This window comes from Prunus persica, chromosome G1 (genome assembly GCF_000346465.2).
Source record: "Prunus persica cultivar Lovell chromosome G1, Prunus_persica_NCBIv2, whole genome shotgun sequence".
Lineage (NCBI taxonomy): Eukaryota > Viridiplantae > Streptophyta > Magnoliopsida > Rosales > Rosaceae > Prunus > Prunus persica.
In genome coordinates this window covers 2,532,131-2,551,993 of record NC_034009.1, presented here as the reverse complement: position 1 = coordinate 2,551,993, position 19,863 = coordinate 2,532,131, and the positions used below count along the sequence as shown (strand labels likewise).

At 35.2% G+C, this 19,863-nt stretch overlaps 2 protein-coding genes across 2 annotated transcripts; both read right to left on the bottom strand.

Annotated features, from left to right (window-relative positions):
• LOC18791329 (1-aminocyclopropane-1-carboxylate oxidase homolog 1) lies at window positions 3,438-5,425 on the bottom strand. The gene is made up of 3 exons (XM_020560976.1): window positions 4,885-5,425; window positions 4,165-4,492; window positions 3,438-4,030 (listed from the first exon to the last, which is right to left on the bottom strand). The coding sequence occupies exons 1-3, from the start codon at window positions 5,280-5,282 to the stop codon at window positions 3,782-3,784; spliced, it is 975 nt and encodes a 324-aa protein (XP_020416565.1). The 5' UTR covers window positions 5,283-5,425; the 3' UTR covers window positions 3,438-3,781.
• LOC18790288 (1-aminocyclopropane-1-carboxylate oxidase homolog 1) lies at window positions 8,049-10,666 on the bottom strand. Its single transcript, XM_020570360.1, has 3 exons — window positions 10,003-10,666; window positions 9,172-9,499; window positions 8,049-9,047 (listed from the first exon to the last, which is right to left on the bottom strand). The coding sequence occupies exons 1-3, from the start codon at window positions 10,401-10,403 to the stop codon at window positions 8,799-8,801; spliced, it is 978 nt and encodes a 325-aa protein (XP_020425949.1). The 5' UTR covers window positions 10,404-10,666; the 3' UTR covers window positions 8,049-8,798.

The window sequence follows — 19,863 nt, the reverse complement described above, 5'->3', positions numbered from 1 at the left end:
TCCACTAACGATTAGGCAGGATCGAACAACTTAATAGTAAGTAAATATCAATTTTCTACATTTACCATATCAACATTGACATATATTTTTCGGTCTTTCCTTTATCACAAGTGATCCTAAACTTTTTAAAAGTCCTCATTTTAGTCATCAAACTCCAAAATCAGTCAATATGATCCTTTATATTTTGGCCTACATATCAATTTGGTCTCTATTGTCACATTCTGACAAAACTTCCGTTAAAATTGGTCACATGTATTGTCATCTAAATATAGGTTATTTTAACCTCTTTTTTTACACGATATTCTAAACTAATTTAATGTACGAAGAGGGGGATCGAACTTGGGTGCAAGAGGGCGCCCATACTGCCTTAGACAACTGGCCTAATCCACATTTCCATATAGGTCATTTTAGCCCTCAAACTCACATTTTTGCTTCACAAGGCCATATTCTCTACAATTGGGGTTTCACATTGGGATTCATCAAGGAGAGCATATAGCCTTGTTGAGCAAAATATGTGAGATTTACTTTGTTTCATCGGTAGATAGGTTGTATTTTATGCTACCCCTTCAAAGTTGGTCATATGATAAATTTTATCGGAGACTTTAATGGAATGCGATTAGAGAGACTAAACAGATGTGTGAACCAATAGATTAAAGATCACACTGATTAATTTGAAAGTGTGAGGACTCAAACGAGGACTTGTGAAAAGTTCATAGACCATTAGTAATAAAAACTAAAGTGAATTTTTAGATTAGTTTAGTGCTTCTATATAGGTTTGACAATTGAACTCCATTCATGCTAATTTATCTAGATTGTATAGGTAAATCATTTACATATAGTTTGTATTAGGGAGCTATAACATAGAGATTAAGAATTATAGAGAGCAATTACATTTTCTTGCCCTTTGGAAAAAAAATTAATTTTTTAATGTTTTTTTGGTTGAATTGAACAAATTAATTTCAAACCATGAAATTATGAAATTTGAAAATTGGATATAAAAAATCGACAAACTACCCACTAATTTCAACTTTAAACCAATTAAATAAATACGTAGTCGAATTTGTACATCCCAAAACATATGTCATCAGGAATACCAACTGAGTACATCCAACAAACATATGTCATCCCGAACTTGAAGCCTCAACTTTCTAAAACTTCAAATCTTCAAGTTGGACCAGGAAACCTCCCTTTGGCAAATTACTGATCGTTGTCCATTTCGGTGGCCGGCATGAATGACTGACGAATTAAATCCACAGCCATCTTCACACATAAGAGATGAGCTACGTTCAAGTTACTACTACTAGTCTACTTGCTAGCATGAAACAAAATCTTGGTATATTGACACATGCAATAATGACACTTTGTTATTGTTATTTGCTGATTAGCCATCGTCAGAGGAAGACCCACGTTGGGGAAAACGGCGGGGTCAATTCATCCCTTTGGATAACACTCCAAATTAGTCACTTTGGTTCGGCCATCCTTGTAACCAAAAAAAAAATTAGTGCGTGGAGTCCTAAGTTTGACGTGTTGAATCCTCGAGAAGCGAACGCCACCTCGCCACTATACCTCAAAAGTCAGTCATCTTGACCACTTGGTGCTGGAACGCCCACCACCTGTCTGTGGAAAAGTCTGAATGAAGGCCAGCAAGGCAGCAAATCTTCACCGTTTTGGCCAGGTTCAAATTTTTATATTATTTTTAAACAGACAGAAGCCGCAGCCCCGCTTCCATTCCATTCCAACGCCGCAACGGCCAGCAGCAGCAACCAGTCAAAAGGAAACACCAAAATATACAGGCAAATTTTAAATATATATATATATGCTGCTATATTATTATAATATAAAACACGCATACCATCAGTGACTTTTTAAATTAATAAAAAAATGTTCTTCTATTCATAAATTATGAATGATAATAGTATTATTTCATTGTTATGAGTGGTTTTTTTTTTTTCCTTTTTTTTTTTTTCTAGTTTTATTTGACAGGTGTTTTTTCTCAAAAAGTTTTTTTAAGAACTTTTACACGGCAACCTTCGGAAAAAAATTCATAGATTCGCATCTAAAGATAACAAATGAACTTGAAGACTGTATGTTACCATGTTAGCACTGATTATTTATATTTTCTGGTTTTTTTTGTCAAGGGAATTAGAGAGCGGAAATAGAATGTAGCACCTCTTGTAGTATTAGAAAGAAAAATACTATTTTGAAATTTTTATGTTAGTTATGATTTGATTATTTCAAGGTATATCTGTAATAACCCACACCTAAATTAATATTTAATTATTAATTTATTAAGAGAAAAAGACAATTTTGTCATTAGAATAATTTAGTAAAGAAAAGTTGACTTTTTGACCGAGAAGGAATTTGACAATTCCACACACACCGTTGCGTAAAGCACGATGAAACGAGTCCGTAAACACGATGTTGGCTCAAATTGGAGCTTTAACGAAGAAAATACGGTCAAAATACGTAGAAGGGCAAAATGGTAATTTAAGAAATCAGGATTTTAAACCCTCCTTTCTCTCTCCTGTCGCGCAGAACCCTCCTCCCCTTCGAAATTTTCTCCAGCCGTCACCTTCAAACCGCCAGAGCTTTCACCACCGACCACCTAAGCTGCAAGACCGGAGCCAAAACGACCGGCCAAGCCTCGCCGTCAACCTCAACCTACCTCGACGCCAGCCGCAGCCGTGATCCCGCTGGAAAACCACGAAAATCGCCAGTTTTCGTTCGAAACTTCACGGCCGTCGATCTCCATCATCCAGCCACCAAATCGGACGATCAAGGTATGGATCCTTACCTATTTTTCACGACTTAGCTGCTCGTTGGGAGGATTGGAACGATTTCTAGTCTAGATAGATCAAACCATGATCCAAAGTTCCATTGGTTTTGAGTTTGAAATTCCGGCCACTTCCAGCCAATTTTTAGGATAAGTCCAATAACAAAAATGACTCCAAATAAGGTGTCATATCTTGAAATGTACTATAATTGTCGGCAGGTTGATCTTTCTTAGGAATGATGCATCATATATACTCTTAAAAATCAGCTTCCCAGTAGATTTTGGGAACTTTTTTTTTTAGTGTATCATTTTATCATCTTTTTTTTTTTTCTTTCATCTGCCCATTATTCCCTTGTTTTTTAGAAGGGTATTTTTGCTCACCACTTTAATTCAAAGTATACAATCATCACTCTTCTCAACACTTGACGGGTTTCTATAAGTATAACTATATGGTTCTAAAAATACAAAGCAAAGAGTTAACTATATAGTTATGCCAATGAACATGTGTCAAGTATTAAAAAGAGTGATAAAAATACACATTAAATTAAAGTGATGAGCAAAAAATATTCCAATTTTTCAAATGATAGGCCATGCTCTTTGTTTCCCTATTAACCAAACCAAACCAGCGCACACTACAAGAAAGTTGTACTATATGCGGCATCAATTTCACAAATATCTTTTCTCTTTTCAAAAGTACTTTTATTAGAAGAGCATACACGTAATAAGACAGTTTGAGACCGCAAGAGAGAAACACAAGCTGCTATAAAAATCAGAGAGGACCAACACCAACAACATACAAACTCGTCACCAAGCAACAACAAAACTATACCACAAAATAAATGGGCCCAACATAGAAAGTAAAATGACACTAAAAACTCCAAGCCGTAGGATGAGAGGCACAGCCTGCAGCCAACAGAGTCGACGGCACCAACGACAACGATGACAGAGAAACTAACAGAGCAAGAAACAATAGTAGCCAAAACCAAAAGGCAAAGCCCTTTTGTCCCTTCATAGCTTGAAATGTTCTAATGCGGAGTTCCCTTTTACCAGTTCAGAGAGGTAGTGCTTCAGATAATCTTTAACACTAGTTTCCCGATAGATTTGGGGATTTTCTTCAGATAACAACTCCTTGATTGGTCCATAAGCTTTTGGATTTTCTGCATGTGGTCTGAAAAAGGTTGGCACAGAAACTCTTGGGCCTACACTCTGCGAGATAACTCTGTGGTTAACACTAATAAACTTGTCATTTGAGATGAGCTGCACAAAAACAACACATAATTATCAGTTTATTAAAACTTCATTCATACAGAATCTTTGTTATTATTTGGTATTAGTACGTAGATTTCATACAACGAAAAAATTTGGCTATCTAATTGTAATAATGAACTTGCCTGCAGAAGGTCTCCAACGTTGACGACAAGAGCTCCACGGATGGGGCGAACATCAATCCATTGATCCTCATACAAAACTTGGAGGCCACCCACTTGATCTTGTAAAAGTACGGTGATGAAGCTGCCATCAGTGTGCTTGCCGGTGCCCATAGTCAATTTTGTTTCAGGACATGGTGGATAGTAGTGACCCATAATAGAAAGTCCCTCAACAGAGTCCATGTACGCGTCCTTAAGTTGATTTGGCTTAAGCCCAAGAGCCTCAGAAAGCAACTCAAACAAAGTAAATCCCAAATCCTTCACTAGCTTTGAGTACTCATTCACTATATCTCTGCAACTCGAAGTCATCAAGTTCACTGATTAATTTCATTTACCAAATAATGAAAATAATGGTAAAACAGTAAAAGGTGCAACAGATTTTAGTTTCTGTATAAAAGAGGATAAACTTCCTTGAAGTTATGTATTATAAGGAAATTATTTTTCTGAGGACATATATTATCAGAACCCACCATGTGATGTTACCGATTCAACCTATTACAATAAGTATATATATATATATTATTAATATTGTACCAAGTATAAAGTCCTCATTCACTCATGTTATAATATATGGTAGCACCATGTTACCATGTTTCCACCACAAAAGAAAATTTCTCTCCAACCCTAATTGCATGGTTAGACGTGTATTATAATATTACATAAATAAAAATTTGCGCTGCATACCTGCACGCTGAGGGCAATTCGTCTGCTGGTTTGGTTGGATCAGGAGCCATATAGCACACAAACGAATCCCTCGAGTTTCCTTGTGAAGATTTGAAAAAGCGATTATTGGACATATACTGCTCCTTGTTCCCAGAATCGTTTGAGTTTGAACCCAACTCTTTCTTAAGCTCATTCTCCTTCTCATGGAACTCACGTATCCCATCCACCATCCTCTCCAAAACTTCAACAGGAATTCCGTTTTGAACTTGAAAGAAACCCCAGTTCTCACATGCATCTCGAATTTTCTCGACAACTTCAGTTCGTAAAACTGAGTTGCTATTGATGCTCTTAAGATCAATGGTTGGGATACTGAGGGCACCATTTCCCAGCCCCTCATCTGCTCTTGTTACGGCCACCATTTTTTTTTATTTTTTGGTTTTGGATCAAAAAATGTACGTGATTAACAAATAGACAAGCTAATTAGAAAGTACAAGCAGAAGAGGAGGGGTATAAGGAGATATTACTAAGGCAGTTTGTAGGAGGAGGAGTTAGTGCTTTGGCCTATAATGTGTAGCAACATATTTATAGGCTGCATGCACAGGAATTCCAAACCAAAAGTTTGAATTCAATGCCTGTAATGACACACAACATGTATTTTTAATTTTTTACAACTCATGCCCTATGACCAGGATTCTCCTTTCTTTTCAACCTCCCTACTTTTATTCCTCATATAACGGGCATTCAATTTGCTCAGCGATGACAACTTAACCATATCAGTTTTGAAAAGTTCCCATATCAAGCATGATATTTTTTTCGCATTGTTCAGAATAATTTAGTGTACCCATATAGGTTTGACACATTACCTATATATATACATAATGTGTATAGGTAAGGTAAGTTACCTAATTTACCTAGATTGTGTATAGGTAGGGTAAGTTTTTAAAAAAATATGAAGACAAAGACCCACCCTTCCTACGAATTTCGCAAGTTCCATAATATACGTAGAGGCATATTTACTTTAAAAACATGTATTTAAATAAAATTCTGACAAATAATCACGTAGTCAAATTTGCCTATGCACCAATGAGTATATCCCAAAACACCTAATTTTGATTAAAGATACAAATTTGACTGAAATTATTATTAAAAAAAATTAACAGTAATGAGCATTCATTGGCAAATTTGCAAACAATCTGTTTGAAAAAAAAAAGGTCAGCACAACAAATTAGACAATAAAAACGTAATTCAACCTAGAAAGCACGTCATTGGACCAAAGCTTATTTAGTCCCTATTTCGAATAGTAATTTGGTTGAAGTTCTAGAAAGCAAGGGTTAATCAACTCATAATTCAGAAAGTAACTGCCTACCCCAGTAGTATCTGGTACAATAATATATAATATTTGATATAAAGGAAGATTCTAGTGCTCAGTCATGCCTTGAAGATCAATGGTTGGGATACTTAATTGGGCACCAGTTCCCTCCCTCTCATCTGCTCGTATTGTGGCCAACAATTTTTTTTTATTTTTTTATCAAACAACGTACGTGATTAACAAGTAGAGCTATATATAGATGTCCACAAAGTTATTATTGTGCGGATGTCATTGTAAATAGAGAAGAAATAATTGAGGCGTATTAAAAAATATATGGTGTTCGCACGATAATAACATCCAAACGTCCGTATAGGAGAATTTTTGTATATATATATAATATAGGCTGCACAAGAATTCCAAAATGAAAAAAAAGAAAGATAAAAAGGACATAGATCTCTTCCTGTGCAGCCAAAAATAATTTTATTTATCACGAAAAAGACTGGCTGCATATAATAACAATATATAGCCGACCCTATTTACTATCCAATTGTTTATACTTCAGGCAGGAATTTAATTGAAGATCTAGAAAGCAACACTTATAATCAATTCATATTCAGAAAGTGATTGTTCTGTAGTATCTGTTGAATAATATAAGTTACATTCTCATATTAGAAAATTAACTAAATAAAATATAACATAAAATGAATGATTCTATTACTAATATAACTGAGGTCTTTTATAATAATATCGGTGTTATTAATAGTGGGCTAGCTGTTGACCATCTCCCTAAAATTTAACAATCTAATACTATATTATATATGTATTTGAAGAATTATTGGTTATAATAATAATAATATCGACCAAACAAAACCAACAACCAAATATCAATACTAGGTATACTTGGTACCAACAATCTTTTCCCTGCTAATTTATTTTAAATCAATCTTATAAATTTATTCACTTATAACATGTCGCAATTGCAATTTCAGCTAGTGAACAGAAACGTTGACCATCCAATTAGAAGGTGCCAGCATCAGTTTGCTATATGTTCTACAGTCAAAACGTTTTCTCCCATCCGACAGCAAATTTCTACTTCCAGAAAAGTAAAGCAATTTATTACTTTGTGACCAAGAAAATTTTGTTACTACGTGCCACTACTCAAACGTTATGACTTTTCCTTCAAATTTAATATACAAGCTTAATTGGACTATAAGAAAAATTACATGCGCTTAGTTATTATTGTCGGAGATGAATTTTCTTTAAATGGACTTTCAAATAAGATCCCAGAAAATTATTTCCGAGTTATTCTTTTGGTATGTTGTTAGCCTCTTGGAACGTTCTATTTGTGCGTGCAGTGTGAACAAATTCTTCTTTTTGTTAGGTGGAGAAAATCAGGAGCAAAATGAACGGTAAAGCTAATGGGTTCTAGTCGAGTGGAAAAGAGCCTGATCTTGTAGATTAGAGGTCTCAGATTTGAACCCTATGGCATTTTAGTTAAGTGTGCGTGTTTATGAGAAACTTCATCCCTTTTAGTTTAGACTATCACCCAAAGAAAACATATTAATGGGTGGAGAAAATCAGGAGCAAAATGAAGGTAAAGCCAATGGGTTCTTGCCGAGTGAAAAAGGGTCTGATCTTGTAGACCAGAGGTCTTAGGTTTGAACTCTATGACATTTTAATTATGCGTGTGTGTGATTCGATGTGTGAGTTTTATGCATATTGCATATACATTTTTTTTTGTCTTCTTATTGTTAAGGCAACCCAATTTTATATTTTTGCTCATGCATTTTTTCTTCATTTATACATGTGTTCTTCATTTTGACCTTTTGTTTAGGTAAATTATATCTATATTATGTGTATTACAAATTGGTGTGTATGTTTTTATGGTTTTTTTTTTTTTTTTTTTTTATAGCCATTACAATAGTCTTAAAGCAAGGATTATATAGAGCAAAATAGTCATGGAAATATAAGTATTAACTAATGCAAATTAGGTCTCGATTGAATAAGCGTAATACAGGGATTTTTGTCAACATTTTTAGCATGAAATGAGTCTAGAATAAAATACCCAAAAATAGAAGAGAGGACCAAGTCCAACGGACAAACTCGCCACCAAAATCTAACCACAAATAAGAGGCCTAAACAAATGGGCCCCTCATAGAAAACAAAAGGAGACTAAAAAAAATTCTTGCCCTAGTCAGAGGCACAACCAGCAGCCAACAGAGTTGACGGCAGCAACGACCACGATGACAGAGAACAGAGTAAAGAGTAACAAATAATTCAATGCACCTGCGACAACGCCAACCCCTTTTATCCTTTCATAGCTTAAAACTGATGTCATCACACGCTACAAGAAAGTTGTACTATTTATCTTCTTTGTTTCCAAAAGTACTTTTATTAGAAGAGCATACACGTCATAACAATAATTGACTCTCAGACAGACAATTTGAGACCACAAATAGGACGACCAAACAAGTGGGCCTAAAATAAAAAGCAAAAGGACACTGAAAAATAAAAAAACCTAGCCATAGGAGAGGACCAGAGGCACAGCCTGCAGCCAACAGAGCCACGATGACGGAGAAATTAACAACGGTACCTAGAATCAAAAGCAAAGCGCTTTTATTATCCCTCATAGCTTGAAATTATCTAATGCGGAGTTCCCCTTTACCAGTTCTGAGAGGTAGTGCTTCAGATAATCTTTAACATTAGTTTCCCGATAGATTGGGGGATTTTCTGCTGATAACAACTCCTTGATTGGTCCATAAGCTTTTGGATTTTCTGCATGTGGTCTAAAAAAGGTTGGCACAGAAACTCTTGGGCCTACACTCTGCGCGATAACTCTGTGATTAACACTAATAAACTTGTCATTTGAGATGAGCTGCACAAAAACAACACATAATAAGTTTATTAAAACTTCATATATATAATCTTTTTTATTATTTGTTATTGATAGATTTCATGCAACGAAAAATTTGGCTATCTAATTGTAATAATGAACTTGCCTGCAGAAGGTCTCCAACGTTGACGACAAGAGCTCCACGGATGGGGCGAACATCAATCCATTGATCCTCATACAAAACTTGGAGGCCACCCACTTGATCTTGTAAAAGTACGGTGATGAAGCAGCCATCAGTGTGCTTGCCGGTGCCCATAGTCAATTTTGTTTCAGGACACGGTGGATAGTAATGACCCATAATAGAAAGCCCCTCAACAGAGTCCATGTACGCGTCCTTAAGTTGGTTTGGCTTAAGCCCAAGAGCCTCGGAAAGCAACTCAAACAAAGTAAATCCCAAATCCTTCACTAGCTTTGAGTACTCATTCACTATATCTCTGCAACTCCAAGTCATCAATTTCATTTACCGAATGATGAAAGTAATGGTAAAACACCAAAAGGTGCAAATTATAATCTAACCATGCAGGGAAGTCATGTACAGATTTTAGTTTATGTATAAAAGAGGATCAACTTCCATGAACTTATGTATTATAAGGAAATTATTTTTCACAAGACATGTATTATCTTGCATGTTAGAGATTGGGTTGACTATCTAAATAATATGGGATGCCAAACGTAAATTTTTTGACGTGCAAATGCAAAACCCGTGTTCTGATGTTACCAATATACCGTATTACAATAAATAAATAAATAAATTATTAATATTGTACCAGGTATAAAGTCCTCATTCATTCATGTTATAATACATGGTAACACCATGTTACCATGTTACCACCACAAAGAAAATTACATATATAAAAATTATAATGCATGGTTAGACTAGAGTGTATTATAATATTACATATATAAAAATTTATTTAATATGTAGTGCCATGCATACCTGCACACTAAGGGTAATTCGTCTGCTGGTTTGGTTGGATCAGGAGCCATATAGCACACAAACGAATCCCTCGAGTTTCCCTGTGAAGATTTGAAAAAGCGATTGTTGGACATATACTGCTCCTTGTTCCCAGAATCCGTTGAGTTTGAACACAATTGTTTCTTAAGCTCATTCTCCTTCTCATGGAACTCACGTATCCCATCCACCATCCTCTCCAAAACTTCAACAGGAATTCCGTTTTGAACTTGAAAGAAACCCCATTTCTCACATGCATCTCGAATTTTCTCGACAACTTCAGTTCGTAAAACTGAGTTGCTATCGATGCCCTTAAGATCAATGGTTGGGATACTGAGTTTGGCACCACTTCCCAACCTCTCATGTGCTCCGGTTACGGCCACCATTTTTCTTTTCTTTTTTTTTTTTTTTTTTTTTTTCTGGATCAAAACAATGTACGTGATTAACAAAAAGACTCTTAAGTATAAAACTGTAAAAGCCCTTGTCTAAGTAGAAAGTAGATATATAGGAGGATGATGGGAACAAAAGCTCAAGGAAGTTTGTAGGAGGAGGAGCTAATTAGTGCTTTTGTCCAACAATGTACAGCAGTATTTATAGGCTCCACAGGAATTCCCAAGAAGATAAGTCATTCATCCCAAAGTTTGAATTTTCAATGCGGAATGATGAAACGTGTATTATAAATTGTTTACAAGATCATGCCTTTGAAATCCCTTACATTTTAGCTAATCTTTAATCCCTAATAATGGGCATTCAGTTTGATCAGCGATGACAACATTTTCAATTTGTTTTTTTGTTTGATCAGTTTTCTGACCCCGAAAAAACAAAAGCAACAAAGCAATATATTTTCCGTAATTGTTTACACTAGTTTAATTAGTCTACCCCATAGGTTTGACAAATTTAGACATAACATTATTTTAAGAATTTGAAACACATAACATTATTTGATCATCTGGTTTTAGTCAACAAAAAAACAAAGAATGAGAAAGAAAAAAACGTAAGTGCGTCGCGCGCCCACACTCATTTACTTCAATTATTTATACTTTAATTTAGTCCCTATGTAGAATAGTAAATTGGTTGAAGATCTAGAACGCAAGGGTTAATCAATTCATAATTCAGAAAATAACTGCTTAAGTAGTGTCGGGTATATCATATTTAATATACATGAAGATTCTTGTGCTCAGTCCTTGCGTGAAACATCCACCATAACGTGAAATTGCTTCAGCCAAAACTCATGTCATACGCGTAGGAATGTAACGATCCCCAAAACATAAAAGCGGTCTAGCTTAGTTAAAAAAAGTTTTTATTTGCATACCAGTAATTTTAAGTTCGAACTCTCATGAAAACACACATAAAAGCATACCTAAACTCTCAAGACACCAGAAAGTTTCTCATTCAGTATGTCAACTCATAACAACGGCAAACCAACGCGTATAAGCAGAATGTTGACTCTTCTTGTTTAGGACAATTAACATTTTACCATTTATGTCTTGATAAGATGAACAAGAATTCTGCTGCTTTCCTTTTGTGAAATTTCATGAAAAAGAACCTATCGTGTGCGGATCAAACTCTTCCCATGGAAGAGTCCTCTCTTTTGGCGTCCCCGTAAGGATTTTTGGAGATTCCCCCATCCTTGTCTTAGGACCACCTTCCAAACCTTTACGAATTCCCGGTTTTAATAAAATATTATCAGATATATAATACTTTCATTTCACCTTAAATTATCATTTCCCTCAATTACATTCAATTAAATTATAAAATTTAAATCAACCAATCAAAATAATGTCAATTCAACATGACAGAACTAAATAAATATTTTACTCTATTTACTATATTATAATCATACATGGTTATGTTATTTTATATTATACATTATTTAAAAATAAATATATTATTTATCGGGCTGAGTCCCCATACCTACTTCCAATTTTTCCTCGAAATCTTCTCTGGTGGCTTAAAAATGGTGAGAAGAATGTCCTAAAAATAGAGGAATTTGAAATGTCAGCCAAGATGATCACGAATTACGGCACCAATACCACTTTTTCAAGAAGAAGATTGGACAACCCACTACTACAAAAAGTGAAAAAGACGACCAGAAAACAACGACGGTCTAAGTGAAAACCGTCGTGGTTTATAAAAAGACGACGGTTCTAAAAACACCGTCGTGTAATACAACCTTAGACAACTAAAAAATGGAGTTTCAAATGGCTGTTCAAAAACAACGACGTACATAATTAAACAACCGACGTCTATTTGAAACAGATTTTCGCAGTGTAAAATCAATGCCAACAAAGAACGGCAGAAGTTATGAATCGACCGACGTAGAAAGTAAAGACGACGATTTCAATAAAAACTGCCGTTTTTACTCATAAAATAACACGACGAGGTTTTCGTATAAGACGCCGTATAATTACAAACAAATCTACGGCTTTAAAATACAAAATATCGCCGTATTAAATTAATTTACAACGACGGAAAATATAAATATAACGACGTCATTCTCGTATAGTTCTACGACGTTATCTTTAAATCGTACAATAAAATTTATCGTCGTATTTATTCATTTTATACGTCGTACCTTTAATTTTAACGGTCGTCTTAATAAGAATTTTTGTTAACAATTTTTTTCTTTGATTTTCTTATCCTACGTCGGTAGATCTACTTAATGACAAGAATTGAAATAACCACGACGGTTTATATAGAACACCGCCGACATAATCAGATTTGTCTGAGATCCCAAGGGTTACGAAATCTTACCAGATGGAACTCTGTTCCACATCATAATCTTAACAGATGACACAGATTTGCAAATATTGCGTCGTGTTAGTTTACAAATTCTAGAACATTAATTTCCCTCATTTTAAATTTCCTCGGGAAAGAAAAATCTATTTATCACGCTTTGGAATTGAAAACTAAAACTGAAAGAATACGGGAAAAAAAACTCTATTTATAATTTAAAATTAAAATCCACGTCGGTTGTAGTACACTTAACGACGTTTAACAAAATAATCTACGTCGGTAATTATAAATCTACCGCCATCTTAACTTAATATAGACGACGATAAAAGACGACGGTAGAACAGAAAACCGCCGTTGTTTTAGTTTCTTTAACATATCTTTCTGCAGGACTTGTGTAGTTCAAAGCATTGACAATGTCTTCATCATATCTCCCAGAAACTACTGATTCAATTGCTCATGCTTTAGAGGCCATCTGAAGCCATTTCTATTCTTTATCTCATTCTTGAAACCCATCTTCTTCTTCTGAAGCTCTACGGATAAAGGAAGAGGCTATCACAAATCCGACGGATCTTCTTAGGCAAGAAAATCAAGCAGAGGATCAGGCACATCTGATCTTCAGATTTCCCTGAGAAGCGAACTTTCCTTCGACAGCGAGTGGAGGCCAGGCTTGCATCTCTTTTGATGGAAAGCAAGGAGTATTCAGAAGCACTAAGTGTCCTATCAGGCTTGATCAAGGAAGTGAGAAGGCTAGTTGACAAGCTTCTTCTTGTGGACATATATTTGATGCGAGTAAGAGAGGAAGAACTTGGAACCTTAAATGTAAACCGAAAATGAATGAAAGCGACAAATTTATAGAATAAATTTTTAAAATCAACGGCAGTCCTTACAAAACAACCGCCGTTTAAATTGTAAAATCAACGTCGGTATGATAGACGTATATTACAAAAATCCACGTCGGTAAATTAATAAAAACGACGTGTTAAATAATCTACCATGACGCGAGTTATTACTTATGTACTTTAATTTTTGAGTTTACTACGACGGTACCTACAAACTACTGTCGTATTTATTTACCGCGTCCGAAGTTAAATGTACCGTCGTATTTTGTAATTTATACGTCGTAGTTATATGTAACCGCCGTATTATTTTTTTGAAATGGTTTTATATGTAAGCAACTTTTCGTCTACTTGACTTACACATTTGTTGTTTTTATATTCTTATTTTATTTAAATCTGTCATCCAAAAAAGAAACTTTACATATTGCAGAATATTAATTTCCTTCGTTTTAAATTTCCTCCGGAAAAAAAACTCTATTTATAACGCACTGTAATTGAAAAATAAACTGAAAGGTCACGGGAAAAAAAATTCTATTCATAATTTAAAAATTAAAATCCACGTCGGTTATATTAAACCTAACGACGTTAAATGAAATGATTCCACGTCGAACGAAAAATATTGCGTCGTGTTAGTTAAAAACGACGTAGTTAAATGTAACCGCCGTATTATTTTTTTGAAATGGTTTTATATGTAAGCAACTTTTCGACTTACACATGCACTGTTTCTAAACCCGATTAAAAATTTCAATCTCCCAGAGAAACCTTTTCGTCTTTTTCCTTGTCAGAGCATTGTCAGAGTTTCTCATCGTCTTCCTCTCGTCTTCTTCGTCGTCTCTGAACTTAAACATCGATCATCTTCCTCTTGCTTTCATTGCACGCAAAAGGTAAGCTTTCATTTTCACTATTTTGGTTACTGTTTTGCATGCTCATACGTTTTTTGTTTGAAAAATCTTTTGACCTTTTTTCTGGCCAAAATCATTTTACTTCTTTCCAAGTTTGATAAAATATACAGACAAAGAGGGAAAGTTTCCAACTTTGAAGACAACTACATCAACTAAATAAGACGACGGTAGACCACGACGGTTCGTCAGTTGTTCTAGCGTCGTCTGAAAATTGACAAAGTTGTTTTTAAAATAATAGTCTTTTTTTATATGCTTGTTTAATTGCAGGTTTGATTTCTCTGAACAATGGTTTTTGTTTTTCCCTTATTTGATAAAATATAAAGAAAAAGAAACTAGGGTTGGTATCTAATATAGACGACAAAATATCTTATTGTTTTACGTCGTGTGAATGTTAATACCACGACGGTGTATTACTATTGACGTCGTATGAACATAAATACCACGACGTTATATAAATAATAGTTTACCACGACGGTGTATTACTATTGACGTCGTGTGAACATATATACCACGACGTTATATAAATAATGGTTTTAAACATTTATTACGTCTGAGATTATTTCATTGCGTCGTCTAAAATCATATCATACGTCGTATTTTTTTAATACCGTCGTTTGTGTTCTTAATGTTTTCCTGAAATATTTTCACTTGCAGTTTTGTCTGTTAAAATGGTTTCTCAACAACAAACTAAGGATTCTTGCTCCAAGAAGCTTGGAATGGTAGCTCCTCAAGACAAGTCTTCGAAGGAGATGAAGTCTTCGAAGAAGATGAAGTTTGCTTCATCATCTGCTGAGACAGAACAAACCAGCCAGACAACAATCTCTGATGATTCAAAGACTGGTCGAGGTATGAGCACAATGCCTCGTGTTGTGAAGAGAAAGCTTCAGAAACTGAGGCCAATTGTTGAGTACAATAAAAGGGGGAAAGGTGTTGGCCAAGCACATATTGAGATGCAGTCGTATATTGGTGTGTTGGCACGCTCCAGGATCCCACTTGTGGACAAGAAATGGTCCCAAATCCCCAAGGATATAAAGGAGCAGATTTGGGAAGCAGTTGACATGGCTTTTGTCGTAGGCCAAGGGGGCAAGACCTCTGTTTTAGCTTCTGCTTCCAAGAAATGGAAGGATTTCAAGTCTACACTAACGAGGCATTATATCCTTCCATACACCAATGACAGGGAGAAATTAAGCCAACCCCCTGAAACATATAAATTCATAGAGAAAGCACAATGGGATGCCTTTGTAGCTTCAAGGCTATCCAAAGATTTTGAGTCTGTGCATTCTCAACATGCACAGATTAGGGAGAAACTCGAGTACAATCATCGATTGTCTCGAAAAGGATATGCTGGATTGGAGGATCAATTGGAGGAAACCATGCCTGGGGTAGAAATTGATCGATCTACCTTATGAAAGAGAGCTAGACAGGACAAACATGGTAACATCCCTGATCCAAAGGTGGCAGAGAAAGCAAAATTAATTGTAAGCCTACTATCACTCTGTTTTAAATTTTTATTAAACTGTGAATTATTCTTATTACGTCGTATGTTATATTTTTCGTCGTGTGAATGATATTACCACGTCGAAAAGTTTTTAAAAACGTCGTTAAAGGTCTAAATAGGAATCACTACTATGTTTTCTGTAATTATAGCATAAGACGTCGGTGGTTCATTTTCGCGTCGTGTGAATGATATTACCACGCCGAAACTTTTTTAAAAACGTCGTTAACGGTCTAAATAAGAATCACTACTCTGTTATCTTTAATTATAGCATAAGACGTCGGTTGTTTATTCATTTCGTCGTTTTAAATAAATAACCACGTCGGTATAACTACCGTCGTGATAAGTTATAATAACGTCGGTTTATACGTTATTGCGTCGTGTGAAATTATATAATACGTCGTTTGTACATAAATAACCGTCGTGTGTTTTTTTGTTTATCTTTTTTTAGGATGAATTGCAGAAACAAGTCTCGGAAGGCAAAGTCAGAGTAGATGGCAGCAATGATGTGCTGACCATGGCTTTGGGCCCCGAGCATCCAGGCAGACTGAGGGGAGTTGGTGCTGGTGTTTCCCCAAGGCAATATTTCAATTTGCCCAAACCACAGAGGGTGAGCTTTGACGACCGTTTGAAGGACAGTTTAAGAGTTCTCCTTCAAGAAGAGACTAAAAAGATGGAGGCTAAGGCAAGGAAAGAGGCCTTAAGGATGGAGGCTAGGACAAAACAATTGGTAGAGGCTGAGAGGGAGCATTTCCTGAGTCAGCTTTCCCAATTAATTCCCAATTTTGATCCAAGCATGCTTAAACCAAGAATTAGCCAAAGCCCCAAAAATCCAATGTCTGACAAAGCTAGCTGCTCTGGAGGTGATGTGAGATCCCTACATTTGGAGGATGATACTGCCAAAATGGGGAAACATCAGCCAGATGAAGAGAAGGAAGAAGAAAAAAGAGATGAAGAGAAGGAAGAAGAAAAGGAGAAAGAAGATGAAGAAAAGCATGACGACAAGGTATGTTCACATAACTTTGCCTTTTTTATTTGTTTTTCAAAATTTCAGACGTCGATATTTTTATATAATCCGTCGTTTGTTTAAAACTTAGACGGCGGACTTTTTTTAAGACGTAATAAAATATTTAAACGACGGTTTTTGCACCGTCGTTTAAATGGTTTCAGACGACGCTTTATTAATAAAACCGTCGTCTTTATTGAATTACCACGACAATTTTTTCACCGTCGTTTAAATCCTTTTAAGACGACGTTTTATTCCTTAAACCGTCGTCTTTATTGAATTACCACGTCATTTTTTTTATTTCTTTAAACAGGTTATTGAAGTTGGTGCTTATTCAAATATGGAGGCGCTATCTTCTTTAAAAACCCTTTGTCGTTTTGTGGATACGACACTCCTGCCTGAGGATAAGACACTCCAATTTACAATTGATAAGGAGGTGTTTGGTGGTGAGCGCGATACCTTCCTCCTGCCTGAAGATATTACACAATTTGCAGGCATGGAAGAAATTGGAGCTACTGTATTGGCTGTATATATGAGGTTTGTACTTCTAAGATAATAACTCGTTGGTTTATATATTGCGTCGTCTTAACTAACTAACCACGTCGTCTTAACTAACTACCGTCGTGATAAATATATTATAACGTCCTTATCTATTTCAGTACGTCGTGTGAAATATTATAATACGTCGTTTTTTTATACATAACCGTCGTGTTTGTTTTTGCTGACTTGTTTATATTATTTTATGTATTTAGGTACTTACACGATGTTTTGAAACAAGCCAATATGTGCAGCATGGTTGGCTTTATTGACCCTGCTACAGTTAGTGCCAACTCTGGCACAATAACTGAAAGATCACGACTGGTAGCAGCTCGACTTCAGAAGACAGACGGTGAACAGCTTTTCATGATGCCTTACAATCCAGGGTTAGTCTCCTTAGGATTTTGTTTTTATGATTTTCAATAAATGACAGATTATAAACTAACCACGTCGGTGTTTTATTTTATTTAGTCGTTTGAAACTACTAACCACGTCGGTATTTATTTGTCGTCGTGATAAATATATAATGTCGTCGTTATCTACTTTATTTCGTCGTGTGAAATACTATAATACGTCGTTTTTGTAAATAACCGTCGTTTTTATATTAATTTTGTGCAGCCGTCATTGGATCTTGCTGATTGTAAGAGCAAAGAAGGAGACCGTCTATTTTCTGGATCCTCTGCCAGGTCATCGTGTGGTCGACGAAGAGGCGAAAAACATCGTGAACAGTGCTTTAAAAATATATAATACCCACATAGCCCGAGCAGGACGTAAAAATGTAATTTGGAAAACTCTCTCAGGCACACCAAAACAACCTAGCAATGTCGAATGCGGGTATTATGTGATGCGCTTCATGAGGGACATCATCATGGATCCTTCCTTGGGGTTTGAGAATAAGGTAAGAAGAAATTACCTTCATACATTTCACGTCGTTTTTTGTATTATCAACGACGGTCATGTAAAATTAACGTCGTTGAATGGATATACTACGTCGGTTATGAAAAATATCGTCGTCTGTGATTGAATTTCTTTTTATTTATAAACCCTAATAGTCATTGTTTATGCAGTATGCCAAGGGAAACCAGGAAGCTTCATACCCCCAAGAAGCCATTGATGAAGTCCGGAATGAATGGGCAGAGTTTGTTTTCCAAATTATTAAACAGGGCAATTATTGAACACTTGATATTTATGTATAATGTACAAATTTTCTCTATAATATGTAATGTAAAAATTTGTTGAGGTTTTCTTAAATTAAAAAAAAAACAAACATACAAATTGCTTAACCGACGTGTAATACTTTTCCAACGACCTAATAAAGTCAAAAACCGTCGTATTTTGTTGTTTCGTGTTTTAAACAAATACGACGTAAAAATATAGTTAGACGACGTTCTTTGAACAATTGAGTCGTTTATGGTTTACAACATCTTCAATTTCTTAAGGGTTCAGGGTATCATCGACGACGTTTATGTAACGACAGCGGTTAAGTCGTTGATATATATATTTTACGTCGTATAGGTAAATAGCCGCCATGGTTTCTCATTTTAACGACGTCATTTTAACGACTTAGTAGTCTATTACAATTTACAACGTCTACAATTTATTAACACCGACGTGGTTTGTTGTTGTGGTAAGAATATTTTATTATTTTTATATCAAAATATTCAAAATAAATTTAAAATAAATCAGAAAATTGAAAAGTCAACTCCTATGAAGTCATTGATATATTTTCTTCCACATAAACCTTGAAAAAATTCATTTTGAATAACAAAAATTTAAAATGACCATCCAAAACAAAATTGTTTTGATGAGTCATAAAATCACTTCTAGTTTTATGGTTTAGGGTTTAGAGTCTAGGGTTTAGAGATTAGGGTTGTTATTTATTGGGGTTTATTTTTAAAGTATAATTTTTGGGTAGTCTAGGGTATATGTTAGGCTTTAAAACCATAAAACCTTTTATAAACTTAATTTTTTAAATTGTATAATTTAGTTTTATGGGTTTAGGGTATTAATTTTTAACGACGGTGGTTGCGTCGTGGAATACATATTTTACGTCGTACAGAAAAACATACGACATGGTTTACTCTTTAAACGACGTCATTTTAATATGTAAGTCGGTTTATATAATTTACAACGTCTTTAATTTCTTAACACCGACGTGGTTTTTCAGTCGTCGTTATATAAAAAATTCAAAATAAATTTAAAATTAATCCGAAAAATGAAGCTTCAAAATGAACGGCCTTACGTTCTTAATCCGAAAAATGAAGTTTCCGTCGTGGAATATTAAATTTACGTCGGTACGTGTAGAACTTTCGCCTTGGTTTTTCTTTCGACGTT